At 51.8% G+C, this 16098-nt stretch overlaps 1 protein-coding gene across 1 annotated transcript; it reads left to right on the top strand.

The window, feature by feature from the left end:
- The first annotated feature begins 226 nt into the window (after positions 1-226).
- LOC147980940 (uncharacterized) lies at positions 227-799 on the top strand. Its single transcript, XM_087515807.1, has one exon. The coding sequence runs from the start codon at positions 227-229 to the stop codon at positions 797-799; it is 573 nt and encodes a 190-aa protein (XP_087371933.1).
- Positions 800-16098: the final 15299 nt, after the last annotated feature.

The raw sequence follows: 16098 nt of genomic DNA, 5'->3' as shown, positions 1-16098 counted from the left end.
ACATTTTATGACCGTGCGCGTTTTAAATTATGCCAACGGCCATGCCGTCGCCCAGGTTTTGGCGCTCCAGCGCGCGAGAAAGGTTCGCGCGCGCGAGGAAAAGCGGCCTAGCGCGTGGGAAAGGTTCGCGCGCGCGCCGCGTCCTGCGCTCGTTATAATAAGGCGCTTCCTCCACACTCTGCCCCGCTCGTTGTCCGCCGCCCACTCGTCTCGCCTTTGCGTCACCATGTCGACCCGCCGGCTGGGCGCTTCGGATTTTCGCGGAGTCTGCGATCGCCGCTCCGGCGCCTTCTCCTCCGAGATCTGGTTTCGCGAGAAACGTCTCATCCTCGACACCACAGAGGAGGCGGCCCGCGCGCACGACACGGCGGCGTGGCGCCTCCTGAGGCCTCGTCGGGATATGAATTTTCCCAACGTGTCGAGCCAGCGGGCGCAAGATCTAGTGCCTCTCCCGCGGCTTTTCACCGACGAGGATCGTCGTGTCGACCGGAGGCGGCAGCGTCGCCTCGCCATCACCGATATGGACGTGGAAGCCATGGTGGCGTGGCGCGAACACTTCCCGCAGGACATTGTTGACGAGCGCCAGTTTTACAAGCAAAGGAGGTTGGAGAGGGACGCGGGGAGGACGGAGCGAGCCGCCTATCGGGAGGACAAGTGTTCGCGGAAGCAAGCCGCTCAATTGAAACTGAATCTACGAAAAACGTCGGGTTGGAACTTTGAAGACGAGCAGCATGCTGACGCCCACATTCATACGTCGGAGGAGGACATTACCGAATTGGAGTTAGAAAGCGACGAGTAATGGTCTTTTCTTTTATCTATGTACGCTAGAACTATCTATGTACCCATTTTATCGGAAAAATAGCCGGCGACGTCGGCGACGAAGCAGGCGGGCGAGGGTGTGCTGTTTAATGGGGAGCGGCCAATCTAATGTGCCACCGACCAGTGAGCCCGATGAGGAAAGAAGGCGGGCACGCGCGCGCGTCCGTCTCGTGTCTGTGCCGACGCAAATCCGGTTAAAAAATGAACCAGAAATGGGTCGGCAGGCGGACGAAAGCGAACGTGAGTCCGTTTGAATCGGCATGTTAGACCAACTTTTTTGTCCACATCAATCTAAACAAACGGCCGCAGACGAAATAAGTCGCTTCATTGAAGTTGCTCTTACGGTCTTGGATCCGTCGAGCCGTAGTCACTATCAGTGGCGAATCTAGCATGAAAATGAAGGGTAGGCTCAAACATCAAGTTCTAAGCCTAATTAGCAATTGCATTGTGATTCTTGCATGTAAAGCACATAAATATAATTGTTAAGTGGTATGGTTAGCTGAAATAATGTTTGTGGAGGGTAGGCTTAAGCCTGATGAAGCCCACCTAGTAGACTCGCCACTGGTCACTATGTAACACCACACTTGCTGGTGGTGTGTCTACAAGCTACGAAGAGCTACGTACCCAAAAGAAACCAGATGACGTGAATAAAAGACGTTGGTTAAGTGCCTGTTCGGCAACTCTTTGGCTCGCGCGTGTGCGGGGAAAAGCGGCCTAGCGCGCGGGAAAGGTTCGCGCGCGCGCCGCGTCCTGCGCTCGTTATAAGAAGGCGCTTCCTCCACATTCTGCCCCGCTCGTTGTCCGCCGCCCACTCGTCTCGCCTTTGTGTCACCATGTCGACCCGCCGGCTGGGCGCTTCGGATTTTCGCGGAGTCTGCGATCGCCGCTCCGGCGCCTTCTCCTTCGAGATCTGATTTCGCGAGAAACGTCTCATTCTCGACACCACAGAAGAGGCGGCCCGCGCGCACGACGCGGCAGCGTGGCGCCTCCTGAGACCTCGTCGGGATATGAATTTTCCCAACGTGTCGAGCCAGCGGGCGCAGGATCTAGTGCCTCTCCCGCGGCTTTTCACCGACGAGGATCGTCGTGTCGACCGGAGGCGGCAGCGTCGCCTCGCCATCACCGATATGGACGTGGAAGCCATGGTGGTGTGGCGCGAACGCTTCCCGCAGGACATCGTTGACGAGCGCCAGTTCTACAAGCAAAGGAGGTTGGAGAGGGACGCGGGGAGGACGGAGCGAGCCGTCTATCGGGAGGACAAGCGTTCGCGGAAGCAAGCCGCTCAATTGAAACTGAATCTACGAAAAACGTCGGGTTGGAACTTTGAAGACGAGCAGCATGCTGACGCCCACATTCAGATGTTGGAGGAGGACATTACCGAATCGGAGTCAGAAAGCGACGAGTAATAGTCTTTTCTTTTATCTATGTACGCTAGAACTATCTATGTATCCATTTTATCGGAAAAAATAGCCAGCGACGTCAGCGACGAAGCAGGCGGGCGAGGGTGTGCTGTTTGATGGGGAGCGGCCAATCTAATGTGCCACCGACCAGTGAGCCCGATGAGGAAAGAAGGCGAGCACGCGCGCGCGTCCGTCTCGTGTCCGTACCGACGCAAATCCGGCTAAAAAATGAACCAGAAATGGGTCGGCAGGCGAACGAAAGCGAACGTGCGTCCGTTTGAATCGGCACGTTGGACCAACTTTTTTGTCCACATCAATCTAAACAAACGGCCACGAATGAAATAAGTCGCTCCATTGAAGTTGCTCTTACGGTCTTGGATACGTCGAGCCGTAGCCACTATGTAACACCACGCTTGCTGGTGGTGTGTCTACAAGCTATGAAGAGCTACGTACCCAAAAGAAACCAGATGACGTGAATAAAAGACGTTGGTTAAGTGCCTGTTCGGCAACTCTTTGGCTCCGCAGCTCCGCTCCTGAAGCGGTCGGCATGAAGTGGCCTGCCGTGTATTTTCTGGGAGTTGCGAAAGTGATGCTTCGTCGGCTCCCGTATTCTACGGAGTTGGACGAACAGGGCCTAACTTGTCACGGTGAAACGATGTGGTAGAAGCGATCGTTGCTTACAAGTGGGGCAGGAGTGACAGCACCGGTAAATAGGTAGTTGAACTGAATTTCAAATGTATAGTGTAGCATAGCATGCAGCGTTCGATGGAAGAATACTATAATCTGGGCTGATACAGAGAATTTTGCGACAAATATTAGTAGGAGGAGGAATGATCATTTGAATTGCTAAGATTGGGACAGGATGGAGTTTGGTGCGGCTTTGCTTTCAGTGCTGATTGCACTGCCCTGTGTCCTGCATGTCCCGCGTGTCCCTCATGTCACGCTCCGTAGATCCTTAGGTTAGCCTATGCTATGCCACGCTTGTGTGCCGGGCGACATTTGACAGCCCACTGATAGAACGACGGTGGCTGGTATGATCCTTAGGAGGCATGATGGGAGTGTGATCTTTGCAGCTTATTGGTTCTAATTTGATCACAATGATGCACTGGATGCAGAGATTCACGCACGGATTCAAGGCATGGCTTTGTCCATACAACACTCAGATCTCCTGCTAATAGTCCAATCGGACTCCTTTGAGCGAGTGGCGATTTTATCTAGGAATGGCTTAGCTTGCTCAGTGCATGGACATGTAGTTGCTGAGATCAAGTCTTTGATGAAAGACCGGAAGTTTATTACATAGAAAGTTAGATGAGAAACAAAATAGGATAGTAGATCGGCTGGTGATGCATAATTCTACACATTTCTCTATGGCTACATAAAGAACTCTACGGCTATGGGACACCCCCCCTCTCCCCGCCCACCCTCAAAAGAAACTTGTGATGTTCAAAACTACATGGACCCCCCCCCCCCCCCCAGAAAACAAACTACAAATGGGTAAAGGGAAACAAACTACAATTTTTTTGGCAAAAATAATATACTCATATTACGGAGATACCAATTACACCGGCCTCTGCAATAACGAAATGTCCTAAAGATTACAGATGCACATAACCCTAAAACAAAAAGAAGAAGAAGAAACAAAAGATCATGCTACAGTGATTAATTCTTTGTAAATGCAGCACGAACCTACACCAAGACAACACCAAACTCCAAATTCTCCAAAAGCGACGCCTTCAAAAAGAAAGCAGTGCACAAACGCCGTCGTCCTCCGATCATAAATCTTAGGTCTTCACCCTAAAGAAAATTTGTGCTCTCAAAACAATGCCTTCAACAAAGCCACTGTCAGGCACAACCAATTAAGGCCAGACATTGGGTTGACACCCTGAAAGCTAAGACTTTGTACCCTGTGTTGCCGTCCCCTACTTGACGATGCCGCTGCTATGAGTCAAGAATCACCAAGCAAAGTCCTCATCATCTCGAAGACTCGATCCACCATTACTAGGCCTCATACCTCAGCCACCATGACGTTCTTCGCCAGTGTCTTCACCATGAAAATCGAAATGCCGACAAGTCTCATAATGTCACCAGACAACAAGTTTCACATCACGCCCTCCTGAAGCCTCACGGACTGAAATAGGAGCGCACACGACTGAATCCCATCGGATCCAACAATCTATAGGCATCAAGCACCCGATGAAGATCTCCGATGGAGCCTTCCGGAACTCGTCAACGGCCAGATCAATGAGGGCCAGCGTCAAGCAGAACACCATCTTAGCACTAGAAGAACCCTAGGACTGCCGCTGGAGGGGAACAGATCCGGGTCGGGAACCCCAGATCCACCGCCACCGGCCACCATGCCCGGCCCCAACGCTATCCTTGCAGCCGTGGTGGCACAACCGCTGCCGCCCCAGCGTTCCATCTCCGCTGTCATGGCGGGTGCCCAGGGGCGCCGCCGTCCCCACGTGAGAGGAGGAGGAATGCCCACTGTGCGTCATCTGCTGGGAGAACTTTGCTCACCGGCCTTCTCCTCTGACGGCGGGGAAGCAGGGGAAAGGGGGGTCGGGGGCGGTGGCGGCAGCTAGTGTTTGCCCGAGCTGCCCTCCTGGAGGCGACGTGAGCGACGGGATGGTGAAACAAACAAATTGCAAATGGGTGAAAACAAACAAACTACAAGTTGCATTCTAAAACCTTCCGGTCCAAGTAAAAAAAAAAACTTCCGGTCCAGGTTCCTCTTTCACCAAGCCAGTAGTTACTTGCACGGATCAAATTACCGAGTGCTTCAGTGAGCAAATGCCAATCCAATTGTAACCTGCCCAAAGATGCTCTGTGTCCCCAACGTTTTTAGCAGCACATATACGGATGGTTATGGACATGGAAAGCAAAGCCCGTGACATGTGGTCTTGATTCGTCAATATCTTGATAAGGCCTCCGGAGGCTTCCCCTACGCTTAGCAAGGCAGGAGGAGAGCTATCCGTTCTTTCAAAAATGGAAAAGGAAGAAGCACAAGATAAGGACCACGATATACTTTGCATCTAGCTTTGTTGTGTTGCACTACTGTGTATCTGTTGGGACTGTTAGAAGGGAGAGAGAGGATTGGTGGAATAATTGTTGTATTGCTTGACCCTCGTGGGCATATATATATGAGTACATTATCTACTTGGAGTACAAGGCAAGCCAGAATATTTCCTAGTCTAACCTATATTTCCTAATACAATCACGTTACTTAACATCCCCCCGCAGTCACAACGGTAGCGATGCAGACGGTGAGACTGGAGAAGAATCCGAAGGCAAGCCGACGGACACCCCCCCACAGTCGTAACGGTCGACGTATCGCGTGGTCGTGGCTGGAGTGAAAACCGACGAGGTTGCTCAAGCAAGGCGGTAGCTTTTGTGCCGTTTGTCGATGGAGCCGAGAGCCGAGGGTGGTGTAGCCGTGGTCGAGGTAGCCGCACGAAGATTGTCGTGGTCGATGTCGAGTCGGGGCGCCGGTGTCGAGGATGTCGCCATGGAGCCGCGGGCGCAAGGAGGCGCAGAGTTAGTATGGGCGCATTGGTGTCGAAGTAGTGGTGCGCCGGGAAGAAGATGTTGTTGACGACGCGTCGCGGCGGGTTTGCCAAGCCCGAGGACACATCATAGACGAAGGCACGCACCGGTGTTGCCAGCACCGGACATGTGTAGACGGACGAAGACGAAGTTGACGAAGTGCCGCACCAGGCTTGCCAGGCCCGGGGACACGTCGTGGACGAAGGCACGCATCGGTGTTGCCAGCACCGGGCATGCATAGACGAGGACCTGCATAAGTTGTACTCCATGTCGGAGGAGTCGGAGAGGCCAGCAGAGAAGGACTCGACGACGGTTGTGGCGTCAATCAGCGCGGGGCCGATGTCGCCTGCGGTTGTCGGAGTAGACGAAGTGGTCGGGGTAGATGACGGCGACGCTGGCGACAGGTCGGTGCTGGACGAAGACGAAGGAGGTGGACGGGCGGCGGCTACGTGGGTGGCGGCGGCGGCCTGACGGCGACGGCGGCGGCTAGATTAGGAGCGCGGCGGCGGTGCTCGAAGTAGGCTAAGAACCCGACAGCAAGACAAAGACCGGCGTGGACGGTGGCGTTCCCGCGCCAAGGGAGGCGGCGCGACGCATACCACGGGAAGTCAACGCGCATGGACGACGAAGTGGACCGTGGGCTACAGCCCGAAGGGGCGACGCAGCGGCACCAAGCAGGTCGGGGTGACGGCAGGAAGACCTCCGGGCGGCGGCAGGGATCGCGGGCCGCGGCGCGACAGCCCGAAGGGGCGGCGCGGTGGAGAAGCACGGGTCGGTGCAACCGCGGGGACGGCCTTTGGACGGCGCCGTGGACCGCGTGCCACGCTCGCTACGGCCCGACGGGGCGACGCAGTGGCGGCGCGAGGGTCGGTGCTACCACGGGGATGACCTGGAGCGGACGGCCTATGGGCGGCGGTGGACCGCGGGCCGCGGTACTACGTCCCGAAGGGGCGACGCAGCAGTTACGCGGGTCAGTGCAGCCGGGAGAAGAACCATGGGGCGGCGGCGCTGCGGCCCGACGGGGCAACGCAACGGCAGCCCGTTGCTCGATCGGTAGAGGGGCGCGCTGAACTCGGGATGGTCTTCACGGGGCCTGCGGAGGCGCGCGCAACCGACGGGCCAGGTCGGTCGCACGGCGTAGATGAGGCGAATCGCGCTGGCGGGCGGGTGATCGAACCGATCGCGCGCGAGGTCGGGGACGCCGCTCGATGGAAGCGCGGTGGCGGCGGAGTCCGAGATGAAGCTGGCGGCGGCGGGCAGCAGGGCGGTTATGATTGGCCGCAGCATGGCGCGAGGCCGCCGGGTGAGGGCGATACAGGAGTCCCGGTCGGAGCAGGGACGGCCGGCGTAGATCGACGGGCGGGCCAGCGCGCGAACGACGGCGGTGAAGGGCCGCCGCTTGACGCGAGGCCAAACGGGTCGGGGGACCGGTGGGCAGACGCGCAGACAACGCGCGAGGCTGCCGGGTCGGTGAAGAAGTCGGCCAAACGCGCCGTGTTGAAGTAGAGGCGCATGGGGTCGACGGCGGCGGTGGGCGACGCAAACCGGATCACATAAACCAGAAAACCAAAAAGTAGACACCGATCAAAGCGACCGACGAGAGAGAAAACCCGAATCAAATGATCAGGAAAAAAGACTCTCTAGGGCAGCCGATCAACAGGGCCGGCAGACAAACCCTAGATACGGGCGGCACGGCCCTCGGCGGCGGTCCCCGACCGCCCCGGGGACGGCGCACAGGTGCGGAAGCGGCGGCGGCTAGGATTTAGGATCGACTTGTGATAGATACCATGTTAGAAGGGAGAGAGAGGATTGGTGGAATAATTGTTGTGTTGCTTGAGCCTCATGGACATATATATAAAAGTACATGATCTATTTAGAGTATAAGGCAAGTCAGAATATTTTCTAGTCTAACCCATGTTTCCTAATATAAACACCTTACTCAACGGGGACAATGTGATTTGTCCGGGAGGGAAGCTACATACGGAACATACAGAACGAAATATAAGTATATGTGGAGACAGATCACAAGATGAGAGACGCACGTAGTCACGTAGACGTCGCCGTCTGCGCGCACCACATGAATGAAGGATAAGAAAGAAGTTGCATTGCTCACTCGCCGCCCCTCTTCGATCGGTCGATCAATAAAATACACACGCCCCGCGCATGAGAGATCCCGGCCCGGCGCGACCAAAGGAGTGGACAAAGACAGCGCCGCGGCCACCTCGCTTTCAGCAGATCCGAATTTATTTTTCACCCCAGGGTGGCCACATCTACATCTACATCTGCTACTACATCCTGCCATGCGCGTGTGTCCCTCCCTCACTGAGCCGTGAAGCTGAATCTCCTTCGTCTTTTCTCCATCCTTTACCTTTTTGTACCCAAGCCAAAAGGCTACCCCCTGCGAGTTTTGTCTCACGAGCCCGGCCGGGCGCGCATGGTCCCCTCGACCCGATCGATGCCTCCGACCGCGGCCGATCGGCCTCTGGCTCCCACACGTCTCCCGCGTCGTTGCATGCATGCATGCATGCCGTGAAGGATTATTACAGACAGCGTCGTCGACCTTGTGCTGGTGGAAAGGGCCGGCCGGGTGGGCCTGCTCCGATTGATTCTTGCGGCGAGGGCGCATTTAAAACTGGGCATGCCTATGCATGGGCCAGACAGGCAACCACCCACGCGGCACCGGCGTGAATGTGCGAGTGCCCTTGCCACTATTGGTGCAACGAGAGAGATAACGAACCCCCAGCCGCCGCACTCGCACTCGCACTCGCACTGCAGTGAGCACCCTCGCTCACTTTGAGCACACACGACACGCCACATGCCATTTAGCGCCAAAGTTATTAAGTGGGCATGCTTGCATGCATGCATGCATGGCAGCTTTGTGAAATGCTGCTAACCAAGCACAAGAATAAATACCCACGAGAGGAGAGGAGACGGGCCAGACGGTTGGTGCGCGCTGGAGCACAAATGTAGAAGAGCGTGACCGCACAAAACAGGACAGGCATCGTCCATGGCCAGCGCGGGCGCAGCCGCTGAGCCATGCGGATCTTGAGACGCATCGCGCACACGGCGGCATTATGAATGAATGATGATTCTAGCACTTGAGTGAGTTCACTAAACAACGGCATGCATGCCTAACCGGGTGCTCGGTGGCGGTGGGTGCCCTTTGGGCCGTCGAGTTAATCAAACGCCTGGCCGAACCGAAAGACCGCTCCAGATGCCGCCACGTTTGTACACTGTGGAAGTGTGGAGCGTTCGTTCGGCTATTTAAAAACGCCGACGATAGAGAGAGGTCATCATCAAAATTCCGCCGAGCTACACGCCCGTCCGTGGCTCTGCACCGCTCCGGTCCGGTCGCTTTCCCCCTCTCCGGGCCGCCGAGCTCGCTCGTCTTCTCCGGGGAGTTAAGAAAGAAAGAAAGGCCGGCCCAACCGCCACCTGCAATGTGGCGCACAATAACTCGCAGGATCATTCCATCGCTGCCCTTTTCGTTGCCACCAACGTGCAAGAGCATTCGCGGGTTAGGCGATGATGCGCGGGCTACTACCAATGTTTGCCAGCTGATAATCATTGTACCGCCCAATTGTCATTGCGGGAGCCGGAATGAGCGGAGCAACGGTGAAAATCTTGCTTTTCTTTCACCGTCTTCCACCTCGGACCAGATCGGAAGCGGCCAGCGGCCGGAGGCACGGGGAAAGCGAAAGGGGCGAGCGGGAAAAGGGCAGATCGAGATTAGTCGGTGCGTGGTACGTTAAAGGCGTGGAGACGTTCGTTCACCCAAGGAAGAATCATTGCGTACGCCAAGCTTTTCTTTCGCCTTTCTCTCCGCCTTTGGCAGCTCGAGGCAAAAAAAGAGAGATTTGCATAAGTTTTTACACCACCGCTGCTCTTTGCAGGCGCCGTTACTGGTAACGCAGAGGTCTATCTATCTATGCATTATCCATGCAGGGCTTAACGGAATACTAGGCTTTACGTATACGATTGGCATATATACTCCAGGATACAGGTAACGGAAGGCGCCATCGGACAAGCAAGGCGGAATTTAATGGAGTAGAGCATCAGTTGGAGATAGCTAGCTAGCTAGGCGCGCGTTACCGCCATTGATGGCGCGGATGGATGGCACAAGCAAGCCACCCTCCACTCGCAGTGTCCCCAGGTCCGTCCATTCCGTTCCCACCGGCGAAGAATTCTGGGATCGATGGAGCTTGCGGGCCGTGATGGCCGACGCGAGACACAGGGGCTAGCAGCCGGTGCTGGAGCACCCAATGAAGAGGAGGATGCGCTGGCTCCGACCCAAAAAGGCAGAGCTAGCTCTCGCTAGCTGCCTTTTGCCTGCGTTCCTATGCGACGCGGGCATGTGAAAGCGCCCGTCAGCCCGTGCTTGACAACCGCTGCTAGCTGGGCGGCATGCGTGACAAGATCGAAGATCGATCTAGTGGTAGTACAAGTGGTATCTCACTGGCGTCTGTCCCCGTGAAAGCCGGTCGGAGCGGATCGACGTCCCAACCTGAGTTTCAGTTTCAGACGAGCGTTTCTTCCAGCTCCAACGAGGGAGAGGCTCCTTCCCGCGGATGAAGACGAGCTAGGGAGCAGTAACGGCGCAACGCCGAGGCCTTCTGGATGGAGAATCGAAACGCCACGCGCGGGAGCGGGAGGGCGCGTCTCGTTGCCGACGTACGCGTCCACGCACGAACGGACGGAGAGCCGGGGATGGCGCCGAGAGCCCGTGAGCGGGTTGGCGCAGCCGCGGTCGGGCGAGCCGGCGAACGAGTCTCCCTAACCAAGTCAGTCACCACCTAATAAAAACTGACCAGGGAGGGTCTCCGGTCGCCACCTTTGTTGGTCTCGGCACGGCTAGGTCCTATCCTACAGTACCGCACCGCCAGGAATGTGAATTGAATCGCCTCGCGCCAGCCAGGTGGCCGCACCCCCCACCCACACCAAACCAAACGGGGCCGCACCGGTGCATGCATGGACCAGCGAGCACGTACGTACGGCCAGTACCACCGATTTCCCCAACTTCTTCTCTGTAGGCGGGGCTCGTTTTCTCACCGGACAGGTTACCCCTAGAACGCAAGACGGGGAGTGAATGCTCGGGCCGGAACGGGGGACGGGATGGCCCGTCCGACACCCCCCCCTCCCTCCCTCCGCGGGACAGCGAGACACTGCACGCCATCATCACGTTTCAGTCCAAGGACGACGACCCCCACAGCTCGAATCGAGTTCATTTCTGCTGCCCCGTTCTCCTCTTCCATCTCCATCCACTTCCTACCCGAGACGATGGTGATGAATGATGATGATGGTGGCATGGCAGCGTTTCTCCCTGTCAGACACATGCGAGCTCCGAACGTCGGTGGAGGCCCTTGAGTACGCCAGGAATGTCCATTTGCAGCTGATCTGATCTGACGCCGGCAATAACAACCCTAACGACACCGGAGGAGCGTTAGCTGCTGCCGGTCCACTCCAGGGCATGGTAACAGCGGCCACTGGCCACAAAAACGGAACGGCGGGCACGTTTTTGCACGTACAGACGGCGGGGGCACGGCTCAACTGCAGGTCTAGGATGGCCGAACAGTGGCCGCCTTTTTTAGGTCAAACGGTTGGTCGAAGACACCAACAACAGCAACAAAAGCTGGCTCACGTTGTAGATCGACAGTACAAAGTAGGACTAGTATTTTTGTACTCCTAGGAGAACAGCAAACCCTACCCCGTACTACTAGCCATTCCCATTAGCTACTCCTACTACTAGGAAGGTTCCTGGTGGCCATTAGGTTATTATCATTACGCGTCTCCGATTTGATCCAGCGCGTTGGCGACGGTCGTTTGGATCTGCTTTAAGTCAGGCATGGCTTCACACGGCATTGCCAGTGGCAGTGCAGTGTGACCACAGGACACGTCAAGCTGATCCAAGTGCGGCGTGGTCAAAGCAGGTCAAAGCGAACGGCTTTCTTTAATTCGCGTACGCGCACGTAGTAAATCTCATCTGCTTACAGCGTGCACATGCGTACGCATATGCGCGGTGGAGGAGGTTGAGAGTTCCGTTCGTGATTCCCCTCGCTTGTTATCCTACCCGTTCCGTGAAAGGGGCGCCGACACAAGTACGATTATATACGTGTTGCCGATTAGTTGGGAAATAATAGGGTAATTTGCCTAATGGATTTGGAAAGAAGAAGATGTTGACATGGTTTAGAGTGATATCCGTGGGGTTTTCTTTTTGCAGCCACTCCGCAAACATTGCGGAAAAACATGATGTGTATCACATACATTTTCATTTTGCACAAATACCAAACCAATTGTGTGGCACACGCGGCCGCCGAATGTTTTTGCTGTGTAGGATAAAACCATTTGTTATTTTGTCACGGGTTACATACCGCCTTCATAAAACACCCCATGTGTTTGACACCATGTTCTTACATATTTTATAAATCGTGTATGGATTCCCATCATTTTAATGAGTCAAAATCATTTAAATCCATTTCTATTTTTTCATGTCAATATTATTCTATTTTGAAAAGAAACGCATATTGGCTTTTTAAAAAGGAGTACTTTTTTGATAACTCACCACGTACTCCCGGAGTAACGTTGTTTTGGACTAAATTGCCCTGCATGTGCCGTCGCCCTGAAGAGAAAGCACGCTTTCATAATTTAATCTCTTTATGCGATTACTGTCTACGCTTCTCTCGTGAACGAGATGTTTCTCCTTTTTCTCTTTTTCTACGCCGGTTTTATTCTTGCATGGGAGGACACAACACAACGAGGCGAGCATGGCGAAGAGGCGATTGGAGACTCAAACTCGTATCGATCTCCTCCTTGATATACAAGTTGAAGCTAACATGTGTTTCTTCTTGAAATGGATGAGGTACAATCTATATTCAATGGATGCATAATTTATTTGAACTACTCATGTCTCCACCCAATATCATGAAGAGAAATCACCCTACCTAACATAAAATACTTGTGAACAAAAATACAAAAAACATGGCTACATTTTAATGTGTCATTTATGCATTTCAAGTTCTCATAGTCAATCTCCGACTGTCTACTACAACAAGGTTTGCCCGACTCCGGTGATGGAGGGACGATGACGGCGGCGCGCATTCGGCTCGCTCCAGTGCTTGTAGTCGTCGCTAGGTGGTCCATAGACCTAGTTGTAATTTTTATTACCTCTCATGTTCTCTGTACCGCCATGATTGATGAATAGATTGAAATTTTCTCTCGCAAAAAAAAGTTCTCATAGTCAATCTCTTTTTCGAAAAGTTCCATCCGAAGTTCCCACAATCAACTGTTACCTCATAAGGACATGCTCGGTGCTTGTATCTTATGGTGCATATTAAGCCTTTAAATTGTGTCTAGATACACTCTCTTCAAGTTTGTATCTTACTCGTGTATGTTCAAACTTATCTAGAGCCTTGTGATTATAGTAAGACATGTATACATTGTCTCATAGATATTCATTAACAAGGCATCCAATTGTAGGTCGGTATCTCATTTGGCATGTTTTAGATACAACCGACCTTGCCTCCATCAAAGGGCCCTATGTAAGGTCTATACTAAAAGCTACTATACTATATTTGCTGTTGTTTTTGGCATCTCTTAAATCACCGCCGTTCTCTTCGAAAGAAAGCAAAACACCACAGTCGCTCTAATAATCCAATAACTCTCTACACCAATTTTATCCCTTTGGAGCTCCTCCTAGACCCCAAACTATATTCAATGGACGCATGTTTATTGGAATTCCTTACTACTCCACCCAACCTTGATAAAAAAACATGGCATCCAATCTAAGCAACTGTAAAAAAAACATGTGGAAAAACATGACCGCATTTTAGTGCAACAATATGCATACAGAGTTCCGGCGTCAACTTATTAGTACCTTATAGGGACATTCTTGGTGCATTGCATCATATGGTGCATCTTATTATGCATTAAATTTGTGTCTAGATACACCCTCTATGGGTTTGTATCTTACCGTCGTATCTTCGAAACTTAGCCGGGGCCTTGTAATTATGACAAGTCATGCATATATTATGATAAGGCATCTGTTATTCATTAATTAGGGTCCAAACATAGGTCTTATTACCATCACAAGGTGCATCTTATGCATCAAAATTATGTCTAGATATTTACTGAAAAGATAATATGTCTAGATACACGCTCTCTTCAAGTTTATATCTTACCAGTGTATGTTGAAAACTTATCTAGTGTCTTGTAATTATGGTAAGTCATGTATACATTATGATAAAGGCTTCTCTTGTTCATTAACGAGGTGTACAATTGTAGGTCGGTACTTTGTTTGGCATGTTTTTAACACAACCGATCATGTCTTCATCAAAGTGCCCTAAGTAAGGTATATACTTTTAAACTACTATACTAGATTTGCTGTTATTTTTGGCATCTCTTGAATCATCACCGTTCTCTTTGAAAGAAAGAGAAAAAACACCACAGCCATCTAATTAATTTGAAAATTCTTTGGGCCAATTTAAACCCGTTTTCAGTTTCTCTCATACCCCAACGTATATTCAATGGACGCAAGTTTATTGGAATTCCTTATGAGTCCACCCAACGTCGATAAAACTAATAATCACGCCACCCAATCTAAACACTTGTAAAAATATGTGCAAAAACATGACCACATTTTAGTGGAAGAATATGCCTTCGGAGTTCCCGCGTCAACTTATTAGTACCTTATTTGGACATTCTTGGTGCATTGTATCTTATGGTGCATCTTTTGCATAAAAAATATGTATAGATATTTACTAAAAAGATAATCGATCTAGATACACGCTCTCTTCAAGTTTATATCTTACCGGTGTATGTTCAAAGCTCTTGTGATTATGGTAAGTCATGTATACATTATGATAAGGCTTCTCTTGTTCATTAACGAGGTGTACAATTGTGGGTCGGTGTTTTGTTTGGCATAACTTATTAGTACCTTATATGGGGACATTCTTGGCGCATCTCATTATGCATTAAATTTGCATCTAGATAAACCCCCAACTAGTTTGTATCTTACTGTTCAAAACTTATCCGAGGCCTCGTGATTATGATAAGTTATGTATAAATTATCACGATTCATCTGTTATTCATTAATTAGGGTCCAATTATGGGTTGTATTTTGTTTGGCATGTTCGTTTTAGATATATTTGACCTCATTGCACTAAAAATGCCCTAAGGTATACTTAAAACAAAACCTGTTGTTATTTTTGGCAACTCATAACCGCGAACTTGGTTGTGATCTGGGTTTTCTGAGGCCAATTTAACACATTTCTAGTTTCTCCCAGACCCCATTATCTCCCTCTTATTAGGACGCCTAAGAGTTCTCACCGGCGACTGCCCCTCCCCAAATCGCCGTTGGTCCCTCACCCTGCAAGATTTGGCACTTGTCGTGCACGCCGGGTGAAAGAACATGCGGTGCCCCCATGTTTGGTTTTGGAAATCGATGACAATCTCTATGGACTAATGGTTGCCTTGAGTTATATTTGAAGGTTTTGTCCATAGGCTTTTCTTGGAGTACATGTGTTGGTTTCAAGAAAAGTTTGTGTCGACCAAGGTGCTATTCAAGGAATTATCCAAAGATTGGTCATTTGAGAGTTGAGCTTATTGCAAGCATGTCTTGAAGAAGAAGATTGTGTGATCATTCATGTTTACCTTCAAGACATCATCCAAACGAAGAGAGTTGGAAAGATTCAAGGTTGATAAAGACTAAGTCAAGAGTGTATCAAGTTGATCAACTCACAAAGCATAGAAGATGTACCGAGAGGGATCAAGTGATCCCATGGTTTGGTAAGCATTGTCCATTGTGCTTTGTGTACTAACCCATGGTCTATGTGAGAGTTCTACGTGGGGTTAGGTACATGTTCATGGGCTTGTGTCAAGAGGAAGATATCTCTCAACCCATGGAGAGGATGACATCAAGTGGTGATCGTCATCAAGATTGCCGTGTGCAAGTTCAAGTGGATCATCGCGAAGAGATCAAGTGCTTGAAGCTTGCCGGCCATTGTGGTGACAATGGACTTGTGAAGATGTGCCGAAGAGTGGCTCACCCATAGTGGTCTATGGGGGAGCAATCATCTAGTCTTCATCGTGCCAACACAATCAAGAAAGGTGGTCCAACTTGAGGAAGTCAAGATCGTCATCATCTAGCTCAAGTGGACCATGTGCAAGGCAAAGGTTTGCCCTTGATAGGTTTTCTATTTTACCGGTCTCATGATGATAGTTGGGAGACCGGGTTATAGGATCGATTGCCGTACTATCAAGGGGGGCTCTCGATGAGTAGCTTGATCGTATCGTTCGTAGAGAGCTCAAACCATTGCATCCTTGCATCATCTTTCTTGGTTCT

Source organism: Triticum urartu, chromosome 3A, assembly GCF_056163025.1.
Source record: "Triticum urartu cultivar PI428250 chromosome 3A, HENAU_Tu73, whole genome shotgun sequence".
Taxonomy (NCBI): domain Eukaryota; kingdom Viridiplantae; phylum Streptophyta; class Magnoliopsida; order Poales; family Poaceae; genus Triticum; species Triticum urartu.
The sequence above is the reverse complement of the archived record's forward strand: the minus strand, read 5'-3'. Positions and strand labels throughout refer to the sequence as shown.